The 20,810-nt window shown below is 52.4% G+C and overlaps 1 protein-coding gene across 7 annotated transcripts in view; it reads left to right on the top strand.

Moving 5' to 3' along the window:
* The window catches only part of Agap1 (ArfGAP with GTPase domain, ankyrin repeat and PH domain 1), a 432,542-nt gene that overhangs the window by 105,143 nt on the left and 306,589 nt on the right, over positions 1 to 20,810 (top strand). For 3 of the 7 annotated variants that reach the window (XM_052192065.1, XM_052192066.1, XM_052192064.1), the window contains exon 1: positions 16,339 to 17,825. The exons of the other annotated variants lie outside the window; for them this stretch is intronic. In XM_052192065.1, the coding sequence (XP_052048025.1) occupies positions 16,919 to 17,825 (907 nt within the window). In that variant the 5' untranslated portion in view covers positions 16,339 to 16,918. Of the gene's footprint in view, positions 1 to 16,338; positions 17,826 to 20,810 lie in introns of those variants that run through there. 7 annotated transcript variants of the gene reach the window in all.

The raw sequence follows: 20,810 nt of genomic DNA, 5'->3' as shown, positions 1-20,810 counted from the left end.
AGCTTGGGTCATGGGATTTGCAAGGGACAGATTTCAGTAAATGAAACTGTGTGGCTGCACTGTGTCATCAGAGAGATACTTAGGTTTTCCTTTTTGAGAAAGCCCTGGTTAGTTTGGTATTTTCTGTATAGGCTGGCCTTGAATTCACAGCATATCTCCTGGCTTATCATCCACAGTGTTGGCTTGAGCCATCTTATCTAGGTAAGAAGCCTTGGATTGCAGGATGGTCTCTGGACTGAGAAGGCTACAGTAAGAACTCACTGCACTGGGGCATACCCTAGGCAGGACATTGCAAGGTAGCCCTTTACTGGTAAGCAGCGAGTTAGGTTTGCTATTCCTCCACCCTGCTCACCCACAAACCACCCATTCCTCCTCCTGAGTATGTTAGTTGAGCATGCTCTCCATTGGTTCTAGGCAGGGGGATGAAAAGAAGTACTAATTTTCTGAATAGGAAAAGTGTGGTTTTCTAGATTATAAACCTCTGAGCTCATCTTGAAGTGAATGAGAAGTTCAGAAGAACGTGTGCACGGACAGTGTCCTGGAAGGAGCCAGGGCATGCTGCAGAGGTGGGTGGGGGCTGCAGGCATCCCATCCTGACCCCGCGCTCTGATCGGGAGCTGAGCAATGCCTGGCTCTGTTAGCACATGGATAGGAGACTTCCTGGGAGTAAATACCAGGCGCTGTTGGCTTTAAGAGAGAAGAGAGGGCGAGACTGGCATCAGTACAGGTTGCAGGGAAAAAGATAACTTCTATGGGAAGCAGAGGCATCTGGTGGAAGAGATGCAGAGTGACTCTTGGATGAGGACACATGGGAGCAGCTCGGGGACCACTGAGGAAACTGTGCTTCCTATATGCACACCAAACCCAGTCTTCATGTCCCTGTGCTGTGTCCTGACTCTCCATTTAGATAAGTTTAAAGAGGATACGTCTGTGGTGATGTTCTAGACAGACATCAGTTGCTGGTGCCCAGAGAGTTCAAACAGACCACGCAGACACAAAATCCTCATAGGTAAATGGACAAACATAGTACGTCTCAGATGCTCTTGGTGATAGAAGAAGCCAAGATTAGAAATGTGAAAACTAAGAGAGTCCAGGCCTGTGGCTGTAGCCTGGGTGACAGGTGGGCTCGAATGAGAAGCCGGCTTCTTGTGGGGCCTGCCTACCCCTCCCAAGTGTAGAAATGGGATTACAGAAAAGATTTGACCCCTGGGTTGTTCGCTGAAATGGCAAGTATTTTGATTTTTACTACCACTGTGGGTTGATTTCCACTGATTGATTCTTTCCCTGGCTTGGTGTACAAGTGGCATGGACCTGCCTGGAAGGGGTAGATAAGTAGGTCAGGTTGAAGTGTCTTCTAATGGTTGCCTAAAGGGACCAGGAAGACCAAAGGGTTCATAGCTATAGATAGCAGTGAAGTTGGTGGTCAGCTTATTTTCATTTTAAAAGATACCTGCAAAGTGTCTGGCAGACCAGCCTTCTGGATGACATAGACAGTATTATTTGCAGTGAGTTTATAGACAATCCCTCAGTTTGATCAAAGGTGTCTCTGTGGGCACAGCCCAGCTGACTCCTGTGGCCTCTGATGGGGCCCTGACTTCCATATTTTTCAGGGAGCACTACCCTGGTCATTTGGTTCCCCTTCTTACCCACAGTCCTCCTGTTTCCTCTGGACAGTCTTTGTGCTTGGTCTGTCAGCCTCGGTGAATAGCAGCCTCAGCAGGTTACTTAGTTGTCAGTGGGCTGACAGTGATGCTTCTGTTTTGATGGCAACACTGCTGACGTGTGGGGTGTCAACCCCAACATTTTATGGGAAGAGAACTTGAGTCTAGAGTTTAACAAAAGCATAGAAATGATCAGAAATGGTGCTCTGACTGCTCAGCGGAGTGCTGGGTGAGTGGGTGGGGGTCAGCAATGTCTTTGAACCTCTCTTTAGATTCTCATCTTTAGATGCCCATGAGTACATCACTAGCCCCTCAAAGCTAGTTTCTATTCCATGAGAAGGAAGAGGTGCCCATTGTTGAGAGCACACAAACCCTGTGTCTCTGGAATGAAAAGGTAGGTACATTCACGGTCTGGCACCTGCTGTCTTCCCATCTACCCCCACCTGCCCTCCACTGATGGGTTAAGTATGGGGAGACTTTCCAAGATAGAATTAGAAATGGTTGGCTTGAACAAACCGCAGAGCTAGATGTAACCATGCTTTAAAAAAGCTATTTTGTGTTTTTGCTCAGAGCATAAACACAATTGTTGAAAAGCCAGTTTGCATCCAAGTTTTAAAATTAAAAATAGCTTTTGTTAGGGCTGGGGGTATAGCTCAACCGAGTACTTGCTTAACGCATCCAGAGCCCTGGGTTGATCCCCAGCACCGCAGAAAGCTGAGCATTATGGTCCATGCCTGCCATCTCAGCACGGTGGAATCGGAAGAAGGAGCCCAGAGATTCAAGGTCATCCTTGGCTACCCTGTCTTAAAACATTAAACAAACAATAAAAAAAGTAGTTATTAGTGTACCTTACCTAGAGTAGATTCCAGGCCTCACAGTCTGTTGGGTGCTCACTTTAGCATAGGTTTAGCAGGGTGAAGAAAGGCTCTGTGAACAGAGGGGGCTCTGTTTACAGCTCTATCTATATTAGTGTCATATGGGAGCCCACCATAGATGGCACTGTGATGAGAGAGACCATCATAGGCACACCACTGCCCTCACATAGACACCCCAGTGAAGAGGCAGGTCAGACAAGGTGAAGGTGATCCTTGGAGATCCCCATGTGGGTATGCTACAGATGAGTGACCCCAAGATGGTGACACATCTGAAGTGACGTGAACTAGATACTAGTAGTTATTAGTAGTTAGCAGCGCCCCCGGCACATGTGTTGACAGGCTTCTGACGGGGCGCACAGGAACTTGAAGACTACTCCTTTTCCTTCCCACACATCAGCCCTTGATTATAATTTGATCAGAAAGCTCTCCGCCTTGGATCTCTGCTTTATTTTGACATAGGCAAATTATTTGCAAATTAGAATACGAACATCCAACATAGTCTATTGGGATCTCCGAGTCGTTTTTCCCAGCTGTGTCTAGGCCAAAGTCAAACAATGCAAAGAGCAAACAGAGTGGGCTTGGTTCCGTGTGACTTCCGTCGCTGGGATTCACATTCATGTTGGAAGCCTAGTGAACTTGGAAGGAAAATGACTTTCTGATGGGATCCTATCATTTCAAACAAATGTCTTCCATGAAGAAGGAATATTAATTACAGCCGTACGCAGAGGAGTCCCCTCCCCTCTTTGAGGTGTGTGTTCATCTAGAAGCACAAGGTCGGTTTAGATTTAAAAGCAGATGGACGCTTTGAAATGTAATTCCTCCTGGAGCTGAGAGCAGGAGTTCCTGGGGTATAGAGGTGCCGGAAGACAGGCAGGCTGTGGCTTCCGCTTTTGTTCTTTAAAGCATTTTATTCCATTGGGAGGTCAGCGCCTGGGACACTCCACTTGTGTATCACCAGACTGAGCAGGTGAGGATGATAACCGGCAGACGCAAAACGGAGGCCCTGGCTTTGTTGAAGATCAGTGGGATTCGGCAGCACCTTTGAAAGTCACATTCAGTGGCCGGAGCTTTCTTGCATGGGGGCCTTTCCTGCCTGTGTCCAGCCTTGCCCTCTCTGTCCCCATTTCCCAAAGTGAAGGCTGAGGTATCAGAGCTGTGCTGAGTGCTCTCATCTATCTCATCAGTTAAAACCCGTCACAGGCCTTCTCTGGCATGGCTGCCTGTGAGTCAGGCAGGGGCAGGGCCTTGGCTCAGCCTGCTGCACTGCAGGGTGCCTCAGAGCAGGGTCCCTTATCTGCTGAGGAAGGAAGCTCTTGTGCCAGGCATGCATTTTTAACACATTTCACAGAGCAGGAATCACGTGCACGCATGTGTTCAGTGGTAACCTCTAAGGCCTTTGGGTGTGTGTGTGTGTGTGTGTGTGTGTGTGTGTGTGTTTGTCTTTCTCCTTCTCTCTGTGTGTCTGTGTCTCTGTCTACCCCTTCTCAATCTCTCCCCCATCCCGTGTGTGTGTGTGTGTGTGGGTGTGTGTGTGGGGGGGGTGTGGGTGGTGTGCATGCACATCTGCCTGTGGTGCTGTTATGAGTGTCCTGGAGTGATTGATGTTGGAGAAAGGGCCTGGTTTTGCTATAGGGATTTATAAAGGGGGTGGGGCATGTTGCTGCTGCAGGCAGTGATTAGAGCTTTGGTGCTTCTAACTAAATAACTATCTTGGCAATGTAACTCACCCATGATAGCCCAGGGAATGCTGTGTCCGGAGAAGGCAGACCATAGCTCTTTCCCTGCAAGGCTCCTAGGGTTGTCCTTTCCTGCAACCTGCAACCCCCATTCTGATGCCTCCAGGGCTGCGTCTGCTACTGCCGGCTAATGAGGCCACATGTAGGGAGTGAATATTGCCACCATCTGTCTTGGTTCCTCAGGCCCTAGTAGGGGCAGATACCTGGATCCAGGAAGATGCAGCTGCTGTGCTGGGCAGGCCCAGTGTGCTTGTGTTTAGTTTCCAGCCTCAGACTGGATGTGCATGAGTTCATTGCAGCCTTTTCCGGACACAGCTTTCAAAGCAAAGGGGTGAAGCCTTGCACGAGGTGTCTATGGTTGACATTGCTGGAGAGGTGGGGCTTCATCCTGAGAGACCAGAGTTTTCCCTACCATCCCTAGGTGACCTGCAGTTGCAAGTTGCTGGGAGTACAGGCACTGGTTGCCTACTGGGCCCTGTTTATGCTGCTCTGGTCCTGAGTTGATTACTGAGGAAAGATCCTTAGTATTATTCAGACATTCTAAAGGTGTGGTTGGCATTGCCAGCTTGCCAGGGTCTGGGATCATCCGGAAGATCTTTGGCATGTCTGTGAGTGACTTCTAGATGGGTTAATTGATGTGGGAAGATTCACCCTAAGTGTGGATAGTGCCATTCCGTATGTTGAGGTCCCAGGTTGAACAAAAAACGAAGAACTACAGATGTGTGGCTAGCTGCTTCCTGCTTTACTGCTACGGTGGTGTGGTATGCCTAACCTTTGAGCCCCAAGAAACCTAACAAAACGTAAGGTATTTCTGCCAGTCAATTTGTAACAAGAGAACTAACTAAGAGAGAGATGGTGAGTGCTGTGGGCTGTTGCCCTGGCTCCCAGCCCCTCAGAATGTGACTGTATTTAGAGATAGACTTTACCAAGGTGGTTAACACTAACACAGGAGCCTTTGTTCAGTAGCGCTGATGACCCTGAGGAAATCAACATGACAGACATGCAGGGGAGGAGATGCACACAGGGATGAAGGGGGTCATGTGACAGGTGGCCTGCAGCATCCACTAAGGGGTACCCTGATTCTGTCTACATCTTGGTCTTGTTTGCCACTCTAAAGAGTCATGAAAATCTGTCACCTGTCATTGAAGACCCCAGTCTGTGGAACTACATGGTGGCAGCCTTAGCTAACACAGGGTGGCTCTAGCCAGGGCCAACAAAATGTTGAACAACTCCATATTTAAGAAAGCCTTTTCTCTGCATGTTCCTTTCCTGCCTGCAGAGCGCGAGCATCTTTCTCTGGTAGTGAAAGGTCTTCTGCTTCCACTAGCCGAAGTAAGAGCATGGCTGCCCTTGGCTCCTGCGAGGGTCAGTATGTCTTCAGAGGAACAAGCAATTCCTCTGGTGCCCAGACCTGGGGAGGGCTCTAATCACATCCAGAATGCCTCCGTGGGGAAGAATTTATGGCTCTGTAAGTGAGGGTTTCCGATTTAGGGAAGGGAAGTTGGCAGTCGGGAGCCCTTGCTGCCTTCATGCCTTCCAGGCTCGAGGTGGAGCCTGGGAGGATGCATGGCAGAGCCCAGCCCAGGAAGGCCTGGAGCTCCACAGTGGCTGGCCTGGGGTAGGTAGGGTAGCAGGACAGCAGATCCCCTGCCAGCGGATGGGCTTGGCATGACGGCCATGGGCTAGCGGTGGGGGGTGCTGTTAAGGCAAACACCAACAGACAGTCAACAAGGGGGTGGTCTCAGAGCCAGGTTGGCTCATTCCAGGAGCTCAGGAGGGCAGAGGGTCGGTCGGGGTGAGATCGTGGGGCCTGTCCTAACCCTGCTCTCCTTCCTCCTCAGCTCTGGTCCTGGGCCTTCTGGCTTCCATGTTTTCCCTCAGTTACTGTTTCTGCCTACTTGTTCTGCAGCCCCTCTGCCCATGCTGCTTCCCTTCCTCTCTCTCCGTTCCTCCCCCTCCACCATTTCCTTCTTCCTCTTTCTTCCTGCTTCCACTTAGGCAAGCAGAATGAATCACAGCCCCTCCGTGCATTCCGCATCAGCTTCAGCTGACCACTGACCAGACATATTGGTAACAAAATCGCAGTGGTAACAAGCATGTGTAGGTAGCCCTTTTTCCTTGTGACTATTTCCTTAAAAGTTACAGCATAACAAAGTAATGATTAGTTCTGCTAAGTGTTCTAGAGACACAACTGTGTACCACCAGTACACCCTTCCAAGTAAGGAACTGGAACACCTTGGATTTCAGCATGGGGTGGGATAGCCCAGCAAATAGATGTGTCCCGTGGGCTGCTTGGCCTCAGCAGGTTTTCATGTCTCCTGTGGGATCCAGACACAGTTAGAACCTGTGACTTTTATCTATTCATAAAATAGTAATAGAAGTAGTCACACCTGCCCTTGAATGCCCTTCTCAAATACTGGCCTGGTATCAGCAGGGGCAAGGGGAGCCCTAGCAGGAGCTTGGGTGCTAGAGACTGGGGAGCTGGGAATTGTGATACCCCTGGATTGGCAGTGGCCTTACTTTCCAGAGATGAGATGTTTTGCTAACAGTTACATGGGAGAGCGTTTAGGGCCTTGGAGTCTCCGTTATCTTTTCTTGTATCTTATTTGAATTAGATCAGCTTTAAATGCCCCATGCACCCCTCACAGGAAAGAGCTACAGGCGCCACGTCCTTATTCCAGCCCTTGACTAGGCTGGAGGAGTGTAGGCCAGGGGGCTGGCACTGTTGTGACCCCTGAGTTGACCCTGAGTGTTGCTGTTTGATGGCAGATGAACGGAGGATCTCAGAAGCTTGCTCTCCTGGGTGCAGTGTGTGCTGCGTTAGGCTCCTGCTCCCCTGGGTGTAAACCCCAAGTTTTTCAGTCTTTCAGAGAAAAACCCCAGGGGATGCTATCTGTCTGCCACCCCTCCCTAGCCTGATGGGGACATCCCACGATGTCTGTTGCTTCTCTATGGGAGCAGCAGGTAAGATCTCCATTCTTTCTCTGGGAGCCAGGATGGGATCCCTGCATATCCACCATCACAGCCCGTGCTGTGAGAGCAGTGACTGAGAATGCATGCGGAGCTGGGGGCTGGAGTACTCCACCAGCCCTGGCTGCAAGCCTGTTGCCAGTCTTCTTCTTTGAAGTAGCCCCAGGTCATTCCAAGTGCTTTTCTCTGCCTCTTCTGAGCCCCAGGCCTGCATCTCTGTAGATCCCTTGAATGTCAAGCTACTTCCAGTCCTAGGGATGCCAGTTTGGGCCTGGAGGAACTGACCATTAAGGGCTACCAGAAGCCTCTGGTAGCCCCCCATTCTAATGCTTAGCACCCTGTTTCCTGTCACATTTGGAGAAACCCTTCCCTCCCCTCCCCCCAGGACACACAGTGAGTATGTTTTCATGGTTTCCACTGAGGGAGGAACAGGCTATCACAGAGGGCGGCCACCCCGGGTCAGCTGCACTCAGGATTTTTGTGGTCAGGGAAGAAGTGACTCACCATCTGTCCTTCACTGTGTCTGTTCCTAACTGCTGGAGATTGCATGGGTAAACTTCCGTGTGGTGTGGGAGAGGGGTCCGAAAAGGGGCACCATGGGGGTACAGTGCAAGCCAGCTGATCCAACTTGTGAGTGGGGCAAGGCTGGCTGCTGCCCTGCCGAGGTGACCCCCGAACCCCGGCCAGCAGGACTTGTCTATCAGGAAGCTGGTGGTGGGGAGTGGGGGAAGCTGCTGTCCTTGAGACTTGAGGTTAAGTTCCCAGGGCAGACACAGGGAAGAGTGACTCTTCTTCAGGGAGGACATGGCCAAGGCCAGCAGGGGAAAAAAACATATTAGACTCCATCTTGCTGGTTCTAACAGGCGTCATGGGGTGACTGCAAGTGACTTGGTTGGGATTGCTGAAGGTGAGGAGGTGGGGGCAGCCTTGCAGTAAACGTTGTGTCAACCCCTCACACCAGATGTCTATCTGGGTGCCATAGCTCTGTCATATTTTCACAGGCTCAGGGCTCCCTTGCTTGGGTCAAGTCATGGAACCTGGCTCCAGCCACTGAGTTCTGCAGGGTGGCTGAAGGTATCAGGCTTGGTGCCATTTGAAGAGTGTGCATTTTACTCTGCAGGAAAGACATGGTTACTGAGCAGAGTAGCACTGTGAAACCGTGATATCAGGGCTGAGGACTGTTTCTGGAGAGGGAGCTGAGTGTAGGCGTGGAGTCGTCGCGAAGGATACCTGGCTTGGCCATCCTTCTGTGTGGGATGGGGGAGGGAATGGGAAATCCTGAGAGGGGAAGGAAGCAGTTCTGACTAGGGTACAGGAGATGGGTGCTGTCTGGCAGGCCTGCAGATGGAGGAGGGCCCCTCCTAGGTGACTGTAATGAACAACACAGGGTCATCTGCCAACTCAGATGTATGACCCGAGGTCATCGTAAGAGAGGACAGGCAGCTTGAAATCATTGGAGTGGGGACAGGGCTAGCCGGGGCTGCAGTAAGGGCCTAGGTCTTGTTGTTTTTACAGGAGAGGTTGGTGACACATCTTGCTGCTGCTGCATGTGTCCTAGAGTGTCCCTCTTAGGGATGAGGATAGGGGAAGACATGTTCCTAGGTGATGTCTGTGCTGGTCCAGAGGCCATGTCTGAATTGGGGTTTCAAAGGATCTCCTTTGGGTCATGACCAGGTATGACATCTTAGAGTCACGAGGGCCAGGTAGGACAGTGTCTGCTGTGGAGTGTGATGTCCCCTGTTCTTTGCTGGATAGAGACGAGAAAGTTTGAACTTCAGCTGCTGTCAGCCCTAGGTATGCCACCTGTGTGGCTTAGGGGAGGAGCCCTGGAGTGGAGGGAACATGAGAGGGCGGGCAGGGGTGATGGTTCCCTTTGTGGTGGACCGGTCTTGAGGGAGGGATAAGAGGCCAAGGGACCTGGAGTTAGCCCCTGTTTTGTGTGTTCCTTGCTGCCCTTATGTAGCAGTGTCTCCAGATTCTTACATCAGAGGGCACTGCCCAACAGTGCCCAGAGTCTCTGCTCTTGGAACTTTTGCCTTTGTGTGGGCCGACGGTTCTCCATCTTTACCATCACTCCTAACACACGGTGCTGAGTTGGTGGGAGGACCACGGCAAGTCCTGGGATCCTCCCTTGAAACCTCTGGTCATAGGATTCCTTGGATTCCTTCTCCCTCTGGGAGAAGCCAGCCTGGGATGCAGATGTGGTAACTGTCAAAATGTGCTCCTCAGGACCTCTGCAGACCTGGGGCATCATTTGGGGCCTTGACCTCAATCTTCATGTAAATGCCAGGAAAACTTGTTAAATCTTTCAGTGTAGGAAGATGGGGTAGCCCAAGGATTTCTTTCCTCGTTTTCTACTAAGATCTGCTGAGTAGTGCCCTCCTTTCTGCCTAGCTGCTGCCGTCTTCATTGGAGCAGCTGTGCCTACATGCAGGCGACTCTCAAGATCAGGCCTCCTTAACTGTTGATGGTCCTTTATAGAGAATCCTCATGGGATCTCAATTACTCTGTCCTGCGCTTTAAGCCAGTCCTATGTAATTCTGTTGTACGTGCGTGTGGTCTTGGGGTCTCCGCAGGTGCTGGAGTTTATAGACTGTGGAAGACCACTAGAAAGGAGACCCAACTGTGCATCCGCTAGGAAGGTGCTGGGCAAGACGTTCTGGATGTTTTGGGGATGCCGCTTGTTCTGGGGTGCAGCTGCATTGGGGTTAGCTGCCCGCCTATGAGCAACTCCTGACCCGTGCTGAGAAAGCCTGACCAACTCACTAGTTCTCCAGGCTGGATTGTGGGGCAACCACACTTTGGCTTGTCTTCGATGCTCTGATGAAAGGGGTAGATCTTTCCAGCCCTCTAGGGGAAGAGTTTCCATGACACTGGGGCATACTTCACAGCCACGGAGGGGCGTGTCCCGTTTGTTGATGCCTCCTAATTCCTTTTCCTTGACTGCATGCACACAGCTGATGTGTGGAAGGCTGGAGGGAGGGAAGATGGGGTGGAAATCGTTCCGCACGATGTCGTTGTGGCTGTGTAGAATCCTTGGGGAGTCACTCTAAGTGGGAGCTGCTGTGCTAAGTGTTGCTTGAATTCATTTCTGAAAAGTGATGGCTTGTAGATCTGACTTAATGCCTTAAGTCTTCTTCACTGACACATGGAAAGTTCCCTGTGTGGCAGTGAAGCCACACACGGTGGATGCTCTGCAGAACACGCTAGAAAACCTCAGCACCCCACTGCTCCATGGTGAGCGCTGGAGGGAAGGTGTGTGCTGGGTTTGGGACTGCCCTGGGTTGTTCCAGGCTGGGTTGAAAAGCTGTGGCTGCATTTGGGCTCCTCTCTGGCCCTTCGGCAGAAGGCTCGGTTAGCTTCTATTCCTTGGTGGTTTCCAGTGTCATAGGATAGCATCTCTGTGGGAGTGACAGTGGAGGATCCTGAGGCTTTGGAGAAGCTGGTCAGTGCTGCTCTTTCCTGACCCCTGTACACCTAACTTGGGGCATTTGTAGATGAAATGAGTGTGTTGTTGCTTAGCTGTAAACTTCTACAAAATCCTTCCCAACGTTTTATTCATGGCCACAAGGCTTGTTCATTCAGTATTTTGGTAGGTGATCTGTCTATCCTCACAGGATGATGGGTGGTTTCATGGCCTGCATCTCACTGTTGCTGTTCGGTTTTATGGCTGATTCCTGGAAAGTCTGTAGTCTCTCTTACAGAGAGTTCAGCTAGATCTGTGGGCCACTGTTAACCGTGCAGAGCTGGGACGGTGTGACTGGGAGCCACCCTTTAGTTTCTGCTCAGTGTAGAGTTTACGCCTTTGGAGCAGATGTGCCTCACCTGTAGCAGTCTTGTCCTTGGGACACTTGCCAACACTTCGAGACATTTCTACTGGTAGAGTCAGGAAGGGGGTATCACTGGGATCAATTTGGGGGAGGACTGGCCTGCAGAGTGTCCCAGCATTGAGGGGGCCTGGCCTAGAACCTCTTCCTCTCAGTGTCACCCTGCCATGCACTGTGGGCACTGTGCACTGTGGGCATTGCCCACTATGGGCACCGCGCACTGTGGGCACTGCACACTTCCCGCTCTCCGCCCTTGGCCCTTGCTTCACTTAGCAGACGGCTTCCTACTTCTCCAACCTTTGGCCCTGCAGGTTCCGCTTCTCCCCCCAGTGAGCCTTTCTTGTACGGTTTAAGACCAGCTGCAGACACCAGCAGCAGCAGGTGAACAGTTGGCCTCTTGTTGGGAGTTTGTTAGCACCTAGCAGGGCTGTCAGGTTTCCCTCGCTTGGTAGCTGAGCCCTCTGTGGATGGAGGACACATGTCCTGGCCACTGCATCATGCAGGGTGGGTGTCGCCTCCTGTGGAGCCTACCTGACATCTAGGAATCCCTGGGACTGAGTTGGACTATAATTCTACGCTACCAGGGGACAAAGGTCCCTGTGCTTTCCCCTCACATTGGGGACCATTCCCCATTGATTCTGACTGTGCACCTCTAACAGGGGGTGGAGGGCAGAGCCCTTTGTCCTGGAGTCAAGCCAAATTTGGTTTTGGTAAGTTTCCCTGACCAGACTTCCTTCCTTGTTAGTGTCTAAAATATGGTGACATTGTCACTGAGGTGACAGCCAGGAATCTCCAGTCACAATGGAAATGCTCACAGATGCACACTGCCTGCAGGTGTCTGGCCTCCTGACAGCCTTGACTTTTGTGGCTGCCCCATGAGGAACAGTACAGGAAGCATGGCGGTGCTCAGAGGACGTGTGGTCCTCCCTCCCGCTTAGTCAGCATGTCCCCGCCCTACAGAGGAACACTTGCTCCCTTCCTGAGTAAGTCGCCAGGTTCAGATACTCTTCATTCACCTTTCTCCCTGTGTCTTTGGGGGAGTTGGGTATGGGTACTGAACCCAGGGCCTTGCACCTGTTAGACAGCAGACGTTCCATTGCTGTATTTTTTGTTTTGAGACAGGGTCTTGCTAAGTTACCCAGAGGAACTTGAACTTCTTCTATGGCCCACAAAAGTCTCAGATTTGCAGTCCCTCCTATCTTAGCCTCCCAAGTTCCTGGGATAACAGGCCTGGCAGGATTCGATTTGCAACCTTCAGCTTAAAAGCTGGAGTCTCCACGGACTGTGTCATCTAAGGTGGTGACAGTACTCAGAGCTCGAATCTCAAATCAGAAGGCCTCTGAAATGGCCCTCCTGGGAGGATCGAGGTCATGCTGAGAAGATCCGAAAAAGACACAGCATGGCCCTGTCAGTCAGCAGCTACCAGAAGATAGCTCTGAAGCCCAGCACGAAGCTCATTGTGGCTCTGGGCATCTGTGCCCAGGCCGGGAAGGACCACACTTTGTGCTTCCTTTGCCAACAGACAAGGATCTAGGAGACTGCGACCCCGATTACTAGCTATCAAAGTGTGTTGTTTGGAAAGTTGGCCTGTGAAGCAGCCGGTTCCTCTGCTGATGTGCAGAGAGAGGTCCCTTTAAATAAGGCTTATAGGCTCTAACCAATACTTGAAAAATCCAGTGTTCATGAAGGAGGCTTAATTGATGACCTGCTAGAAATGGCACTGGACATAGGCCATTTCTATATGCTTAGGGCTGGGGATGGGGGTGGTGGCCAGGTGCCAAGGTGAGGAGTTAGGGCTTTGATTGGGAGGGCTGTTTGGACCCTCTAAGGCTTTTCTTATTCAGACAGTTGAATCCTTGCAGTGCCCAAGCCCTACCCATGTGCTTTTGAAGGATGGAGCAAAGAGATCAAGGACACTCTGTATGTGTGTGTGTGTGTGTGTGTGTGTGTGTGCGCGCGAGTGTTCATTCCAAAATGGTGATATGCTATATGATATGTGTGGAGGAATCCAAGATGTGGTCTGGTAGTATCCATTTAGGGACACCCAACAAAATACTCCAGGGACACTCGTCACGCCTGTGAACCATTTTCTTTTAGCAGAGGCAGGTCTGGCTTTGTGCAGGGGATTTAGGTTTTGGAGTGACAGGCTCAGGATCCTGTGTCTTCTGAGACTGGGAGAGCCCAAGTCTTCAGGGCTGCGGGGAGAGGTCGCACACAATGATGGGGGACATGTAGGCCTTCAGGGGGTGTTTAGGACTGGCGTGTGGGGCTTGTGCTTCCTTCTGCTTAGAGTACACAGAGAGAGAGAGAGCAGCAGCAGCTTGGCTGGCTGGGTGCTCTGAGTCTCCCTGGGAGACTGTGTCAGCTGAGGTGGATGGAATGGATTCTTCTACTCTGCAGCCTGCATCCTTGTAGGGTAATGCCCAAAACCTGGGATGGATTCCATGCCAAGAAAGAATAGCAGCATCCTTTATCAACCTTTCTAATGCTGAGACCCTTTAATACAGTTTCTCCACCATAAAACTATGTTGTTGCTACTTCATAACTGTAATTTTGCGGCTGTTATGAGTCGTAATGTAAATATCTGTGTTTCCTGATGGTCTCAGGTGACCTCTGTTAAAGGGTCATTCGATCCCCCAAGGTGTTGTGATCCACAGGTTAAAAGCCACTGCTGTAAAGGAATGCAAAATTGTGTGTGTGTGCGCACGTGCGCGCGCACACACACACACACACACACACACACACACACACACACTTGCCTGCACTCTCATTTTGTTAAGCGTGCTTCAGGTAATAAGGGAAATGTGTTTCCCTTTCTTTATTGTGCACTAGATACTATTAAGGTTCAGGTCGGCCTTTGAAGGAAGCCCTGTTCTTGCACACCGAGAGTTAGCCTCCAGCTCCAGGGACCCCAGGGTTAAATCCCTGTCTTTGCCCCTAGCAAAGCTCTCTTTCCCCAGTGCAGCTCTCATATCTCATCTTGTAGATCTGGTGAGTTGGAATTTGTGCTGTGGCTGTACACTGTAAGGCAAGGCTGTGGCCAGGTCCTGGTGGCGCTGACTTATTAGATGGACAGCTGGCTACTGCAGCCACTCCGAGAGAGACTGCCCTCCATAGTTCTTTTCAGTCCTAAAATTACAAACGTCATTTTTATAAGTTTGTGAATTCCTTGGGGAAAGAGACCCTGTCTTGTCCTTTTGTGTGTGGTATAGCACACTCTCTCACACACACTCAGTCTTTCTGAATGACTAGATGAGCCCATAGAAGACAACGAAAGCATGTTAATAACATTTCCTGGTAATACCAGGAAGTTTATTTTTAACGGAGCCTAGGCCAGTGCTAATCGCACTTTGTCCGCTCTCCCTTGCTAGTAAAGGCACTGAAGCAAAAGGCACGAGTGCGGACTTCGGCACAGAGTCTGACTCCACGTTCACTCACTCCCAGGAGCTGTGCGGGCCAGGATACTCCCAGCCTGAGCCTCTGAGCCTCGGCGCCTCAGCATCCTCCTAAGTGGATAAAGGTAGACATTTTAACAGGCTCATTCCTGGTTTCCACCCTAGAATAGCTGGTGCTTCTTGGATTTTATCAGAGAGAGCTGCTTTACTGAAACAGGGGGAACATGACCTTGACCTTTGAATGGCCTGTCTGAAGGACCATCGTAGAGATCAGGCGTTTCAAACAGAAGGTCTTCCGTGACCATAATTGATGTAGGGATCTTGTAATTGAGGTAGAAGTCACCGGTGGTGGCTAGCTGTATTTTGAAGTTATTCTGAAAAAAAACTTGAAAATGAAATACAGATTGGAAAGACAGCTGAGTGGGAGAAGTGTTTGCCATACAAACATCAGGGCTGGACTTGGGACTCCAGAACCCACCGAAATGTCGGGTGGATGTGGTAGTCCACCTTAACCCCAGCACCGGGGAGACAGAGATTGGGAGATCCATGGAACAAACTGGCTAGCTAGAATAGCCAATCAAGTTCTTTCAAGTGAGATACCCTGCCTCAATGTGTAAAAGGAAGAGTTGCTGAGAGGAAGGGCACTGATGTCCACCTGGGGCCTTCATGTGCACCCCCCCCCCATATTCTACTACTCACACATGTGCTTGCCCACGTGAGGGCAATAAATAAGTGGGTTACATAGAAGCTTTTCTAATAGTTTCCCATTAAAATCCAGGTTTCATAGACTTCAGTTCTTTCAGGAGACCTGACTCATGCATTCATCCTTCCACATCATTGGCATGAATACACAGATGCCTCCCACATTTTGAGCTGGAGAGATCTTTGAAATGCCTGACCTTCCCAGCCACCTGTGCCTTGCCTAGGTGTAGCCTCCAGGGACCCCTGGCCTTTGTAGGCCAAGAGGAGGCCCCATCAGCACCTATTTAAGGCCCTATATATAATGCACTTTGTTCTTGGACCTGTAAACAGGAAGACCGAAGCAGCACATCCGTGGTCTAAGCGAAATGCAACTTTTAACTATTCACGTGAGTGTGCCTGACTGATCCACAGTCCAGTTGCCTCAAAAGTGCTAATCTAAGTTAGTGGCTATCTTCATCTTATAGGTGGAGAACTGGGTGGTCAGGAAGGAGAGGAGACTGGCAAGTTGCTCTTCCTGCTTCTAAGCCTGCTGTCCAGGTAGCAGATTTATATTTTGGAAAACACTGATTAAATTACCTTAGAGACCACTGGCCTCAGGGAGTGACTAATTTTGTGTTATCTTTCTTTTAAAATTATTTTTTAGTATGTGTATGTACAATGTACCAAGAACACAGGCACCTTTGGAGGACACAAGGGGCATCAGAACCTCTGGAACTGGAGTGAGAGCTGCTTGTGAGCCCCTGCGTGGGTTGTAGGAACTCAGTCAGTGCTCTTAGTTGCTGAGCCATCTCTCCAGATCCTCTTGTTTCCTAGGAATTAACTGTTAGAAGTTACCGGTTCCAAAGGAATCTTTGTAATTGTTGAGATCCAGTATCTCCTTGTGGGTGGGTGGGTGGGTGGGCTTGGATTACTGGACTTGTAAGATCAAACTAGCTTTAAACTCAAAGATCCTCCTGCCTCAGCCTCGCGGGGGTGCTTTCCCAGCAAGTCCTTTGAGTTTTATTTTCTGAGCTTCACGGATAGCTGAGGCCTCAGATGACCTTGCAGCAGGTCCTGGAGAGTGCAGTATTGGTTTACTGCTAGGAGCTGATCCGCTCCGCGCGGGGGATCCACCCCAGTGCTTAGGCCTGCCCTCCGCCGCGCTCGCCACCGCCTCCGCGCTCCCGGGACCCGCAGGCCCCGCTGGGCGCGCGGCCCGCAGTCTCCGCACGTCGGCCTCCGCCCGTCCGCCCCGCCCCGGCGCGCATTTCCATTTTAAACCGCCGCCCGCCCGCCCCTCGACCGACCGCGGCCGGCGCAGCTACTCGCGCGCCCCGGAGCCTCGGGAGAGGCGGAGGCTGCCGGACCGCCGAGCTGTGCTGCAAAAGGCCCTGGGATGCGCTTGGGCCCGGAGCACTAGACAATGAAGCCGCGGGCGCTGCCGCCCGCCGCGGGCTCTGCGCACCCAGGCCGCACCTGCCGGCGAGGCGGGTTCCGTGCCTGAGAGCCCGCCTGGCCCCCCATGGCTCGGCTCCCCAGGCGCGGACCCCGGCAGTCGGGCCGCGTGGCACGCGGACGGGCAGACTCCAGGGGCGCTGTTCCCGCAGCTTGAGCTCGGGCCTCGTTGCGCGCGGGGGGCGTGGGCGCCGCTCCCTGCCCGCTCGGGCTCTGCACCTGGCCAGCTCTGCGCCCGAGGCGCGCGTCCCAGCCGCCGGTGGCGCTGGATGCAGCCCGGCCTCAGAGGGCGGCGCGGCGGCCGCGGCCCCTGGGGACATGTACCTGCTGGACGGCAGCGGCGAACCCGCGTCTTCTCCCGCGGACGCGATGTCGCGCGGGACGCCCCCCAGGAAGACCGTCTACCGCATCTCGGTGACCATGGTCAGGAAGGAGCAGCTGGCCGCTCCGGCTCCACGTCCTACTCGGCGGCCTCGGGCCGCGCGCTCCCCGGAGGCGCCCGGGAGGCTGGATGAGGAGGCGGAGGAGGCGGCGGCTGAGGATCCTGAGATCGGGCCGCGCGCCTGGGACTTCCGTGCCTTTCGCACACGCAGCACCGGGCAGCTGGAGCTCGGGCGGCTGCGGCCGTGCGCACGCGGTGCGGAGCCCGGGGACCTGCTGGGCAGCCCCACGGCTGAGGGGCCCAGCAGTCCTGATGGGGAAGAGGCGCGGGCAGCGCCCCTGCGGCGGAGCCTCAGCTTTAGGCACTGGAGCGAGCCCGAGGCTCCGCGGAGCCCTGCGCTGAGCGGCGGGAGGCGCCACAGCAGCTCCGGAAGCCTGGCATGGGCGCCGGACGACGAGGTCGAGGCGGACGTCGTCCCGGAGCCGGTGGCCGGGGCGCAGCCGGTGGCGGAGAAGCGCAACACCTTGGACGTGGGCGAGGTGCTCAGCAAGAACGATGCACTCTCAGACCTGGAGCGCTGGGAGCGCAGCAAGAGCAAGAACCGCACGCTGGACAACAGCGACCTGCAGCGGCTGGAGCGCGCGCGGGCCGCGGCTGCTGGCCCTGGGGCCGCCTCGGAGCACCGGCTGCTGCGTTTCTTCAGTGGCATCTTCGCGCGCAGAGATGGCGGGCCCTCACCCCGCAGCGGCGCCTTGCGCTCGCGGGGTTACTTCAGCCTGCGGCGGGCCCCGGCCGACACGCACTCGTCCAGCGCCGAGAGCATCGAGGGGTCCCCGCGCAGAGGTGGGCAGCCCCGCCGGGGCCTCCTGGGCAGGATGAGGAGCGGTGGGGGCTGGGTCTGCGCTTCAGCAGACTGCGGTGTGAGCACTTTGAGGCCCGGGAACAGCGGGGGCACCTGCTTTTCTAGGTGTCCAGTCGGTGCCAGTGGTCGCTAAGGTGTGAGCTAACCTGCTGCTCAGTGCAGCGGCCTGGGTGCTACCAAATGCTGTCACTCCGTGTTTTATGTGCTTTGGCAGTTCTGGGCCTGCCACCTGGCCTTAGCTTGACTGGGCTAAGGTTATGTGGTCAATTGTTGCCTCTAGCTGGTGCTGGTTCAGCCCTCCATCTGAAGTACGGAGCTAGAGCATGCCTCTGCCTAGACCCGGGGTTGGGGGTGGACTGTGCATAGCAGCCTTGGTCCTGGACAGTCCTATGTGGTGCAGCTCCTGGCTGACCAAGAGGAGCCTGGATTCCTTTTGAGTCGATCCTTGCCTCCTTTTCCTAGACGTGGGGCAGGCTGTTGGTTCCATCATCTCTAAGTGGCTGATGTGGCAGGTCTATGTATGGAGCTTTTGGTGGGGTCAGCTCATTACTGATGAAAATGAATGGCAGGTATCCGGCTCTTCCCCCACCCCACCCCCACACACACATGGCATTGGGAAAGCAAGCCAGGACTGGTCATGAATGCTGAGGAGTGAGGTGACAGTCCTGCAGCCCACCCTGAAATCTCAGGGGTCCCTTTCTCACAAGACTCCTGGGGCCTCGTGGAGAAGTTTCTGGGCGTGGATACTGAAAACAATAAATTAGATATCAGATAACATTGGGGGGCAGGGGGGGTTCAGAAGCCTCCTGAAACCACAAAGCATGGAAATGGTTTCTGTATATCACCTGGAGGGAAAAAGACTGGGCATGGGTGGAGTAATTGTTACACCTGCTGTGTGGGAAGGGAAGTGGGCATTCCACCAGGAAGATTCCTTAACCATGCTTCTGATTACAAAAGGCTGCTGCTGAGGCCGTGAAGGGAGAAGGAGGTTGGAGTATAGTCCTTCCTGAGGCAGGCTCAGCTGGCTCCAGCCATCCTGGAGAGAGTTCCTCCCGCTGGACCTCACAAGGTCCAGTTCACACTAAACCCACCCTTGGCAGAGAACAAGACTCCAAAGACAAACTCTTTCCATGTCACTGCCTTGTCCTTAGGACTGTGCTAGGGAAGAGAAGGCTTGGAGCCAAACCCTGCCGTGGCCTGCTTGTGTTCTTTGTTTTGCTATGAAGTTACCTGTCACCAGGCTTGCTAGGTTGAGTTGCCTTGCCTGTCTAGTTTTAACATGCCTTGCAGCATTTTGGCAGAGTTCTTGATGCATTCCATCAATCCCTCCTTCTCTCCCTCAAAACATGCTTTTACAGTGTTAGGAAATGGAGTTATTTTTGGCGCCAATGGGTTTGACTCAGTCAGGTAAGGGCACTTGCCACCAAGATGATGATGGAGTTTGATCCCTATTGCCCACATGGAGGAAGGAGAAGAACTAACTCCCCCAGGTTGCCCTCTGACCTCTGCACACGAACCACAGTGCCAGCGGTGAGCTCACCCAGGAACATAAATGAAGAGAAAGAGTTGGTGGGCATGAAGTGGCTGTTGCTATTACTTGCACAGAGGAAGTGCCATTTCAAAGGCTCTTGCTTACCAGTGGGATTGCATCTGTTTTTGTGGACTTGGTAGAAAATAGTAATTAGCTGCCTGGGTTCCAGATAAGTACCTGTCTTACGGAGAGGCGGGGAGGTGCACAGAGTGATTGGCATGAGCCTGCTTCTGCTGCACCTGGATACAAGTTAAAAGCCTTTGAGGTTTGATGTTTCCTTTGGGACTAATGCTCGAAAGCCGGTTTGCAGTAGTAAAGGTGTTAAGTGTTGGAAGTTTGCCCTCTAGGGGTGCAAGTTTTTAATAGTAATGGCTGTAGTAATGATCTTATTGCTTGTCTCTATGGATTGACCATCACCATACACTTTATGGGTCCTGTAGAAAACCCACAAGCTGTGTTTCTAGTCCCAGTGCTTGGGAGGTAGAGTTGGGAGGATCACCGTCCAATAAATACATAGATCAGGTTCAAGGCCTGGGCTACATCGGACCTGTCTTAGAAAAGGGGGGGAAACACAAGCTGAAAGCAGCTTTTTAAAAAAAGTGTACTGGGTCATAGCAGACCCAGCAGACCCATATACACAGAACTCTGGGGTCTTACTTTATTGTTAAGTCTTGGTTGTGTGTGTGTGTGTGTGTGTGTGTGTGTGTGTGTGTGTGTGAGAAGCTCTACACCTTCTACCCAGATGAAGTCTTTGCCTTTGGTGAAAATGTCAGAAGTGCCAAGTCAGTCCTCAAGACTTGGGAGCAGCCAGTCCTGAGGCATTTAGAGCCAGGGTTGTAAGCAACCAGCTTTCTGATCCAATTGGTTAGGATCCTGTGCTTTTACGTATTTGTTTCTTAGAATGTCAGTTGTTAAGAGCGAGGCTGAGAGAGGTGGCAGGGTGGGTAGGAGTTTGTACGTGTTCTTGCAGAGGAACCAGTTCCTAGCACCCACGTCAGGCAGCCCACGATGGCCTGGCCTGGACCAGCAGCTCCCCAGGGATCAGGTGCCCTCCCTGGGCACCTGCACTCAGGCACATACCCATGCAAGACTCAAATACATAGTTAAATAACTCTTAAAGGATATCAGTAGTCCAGAATTTAACTGTTATGTAAATGAAAATTCCTGCCCTAAAGTTAGAGTTGTGTGCCCTAGAGCCCTGGAGTCCCCTTGTGAATGACCTCATCCTGCCTCGGCTAAACTTACTTTGGGACTCAGATGGCTTTGCAGGATTCAAAATTTTGTTATAAGGGAGACTGGTGTTTGTTGCAGTATGTGAAATGTCAGGCTTTCTACAGCTGCATCCCTCCAGGGCAAAGCCAGGGCTTCTGGGCTGAATAGTGAGTGACAGAAGCCTGGCCCATGCCACTTCCAAGCCACTGTTCCCACCCTGTTA

Source organism: Apodemus sylvaticus, chromosome 9, assembly GCF_947179515.1.
Source record: "Apodemus sylvaticus chromosome 9, mApoSyl1.1, whole genome shotgun sequence".
Taxonomy (NCBI): Eukaryota; Metazoa; Chordata; class Mammalia; order Rodentia; family Muridae; genus Apodemus; species Apodemus sylvaticus.
This window is presented reverse-complemented; position numbering and strand designations above follow the sequence as displayed.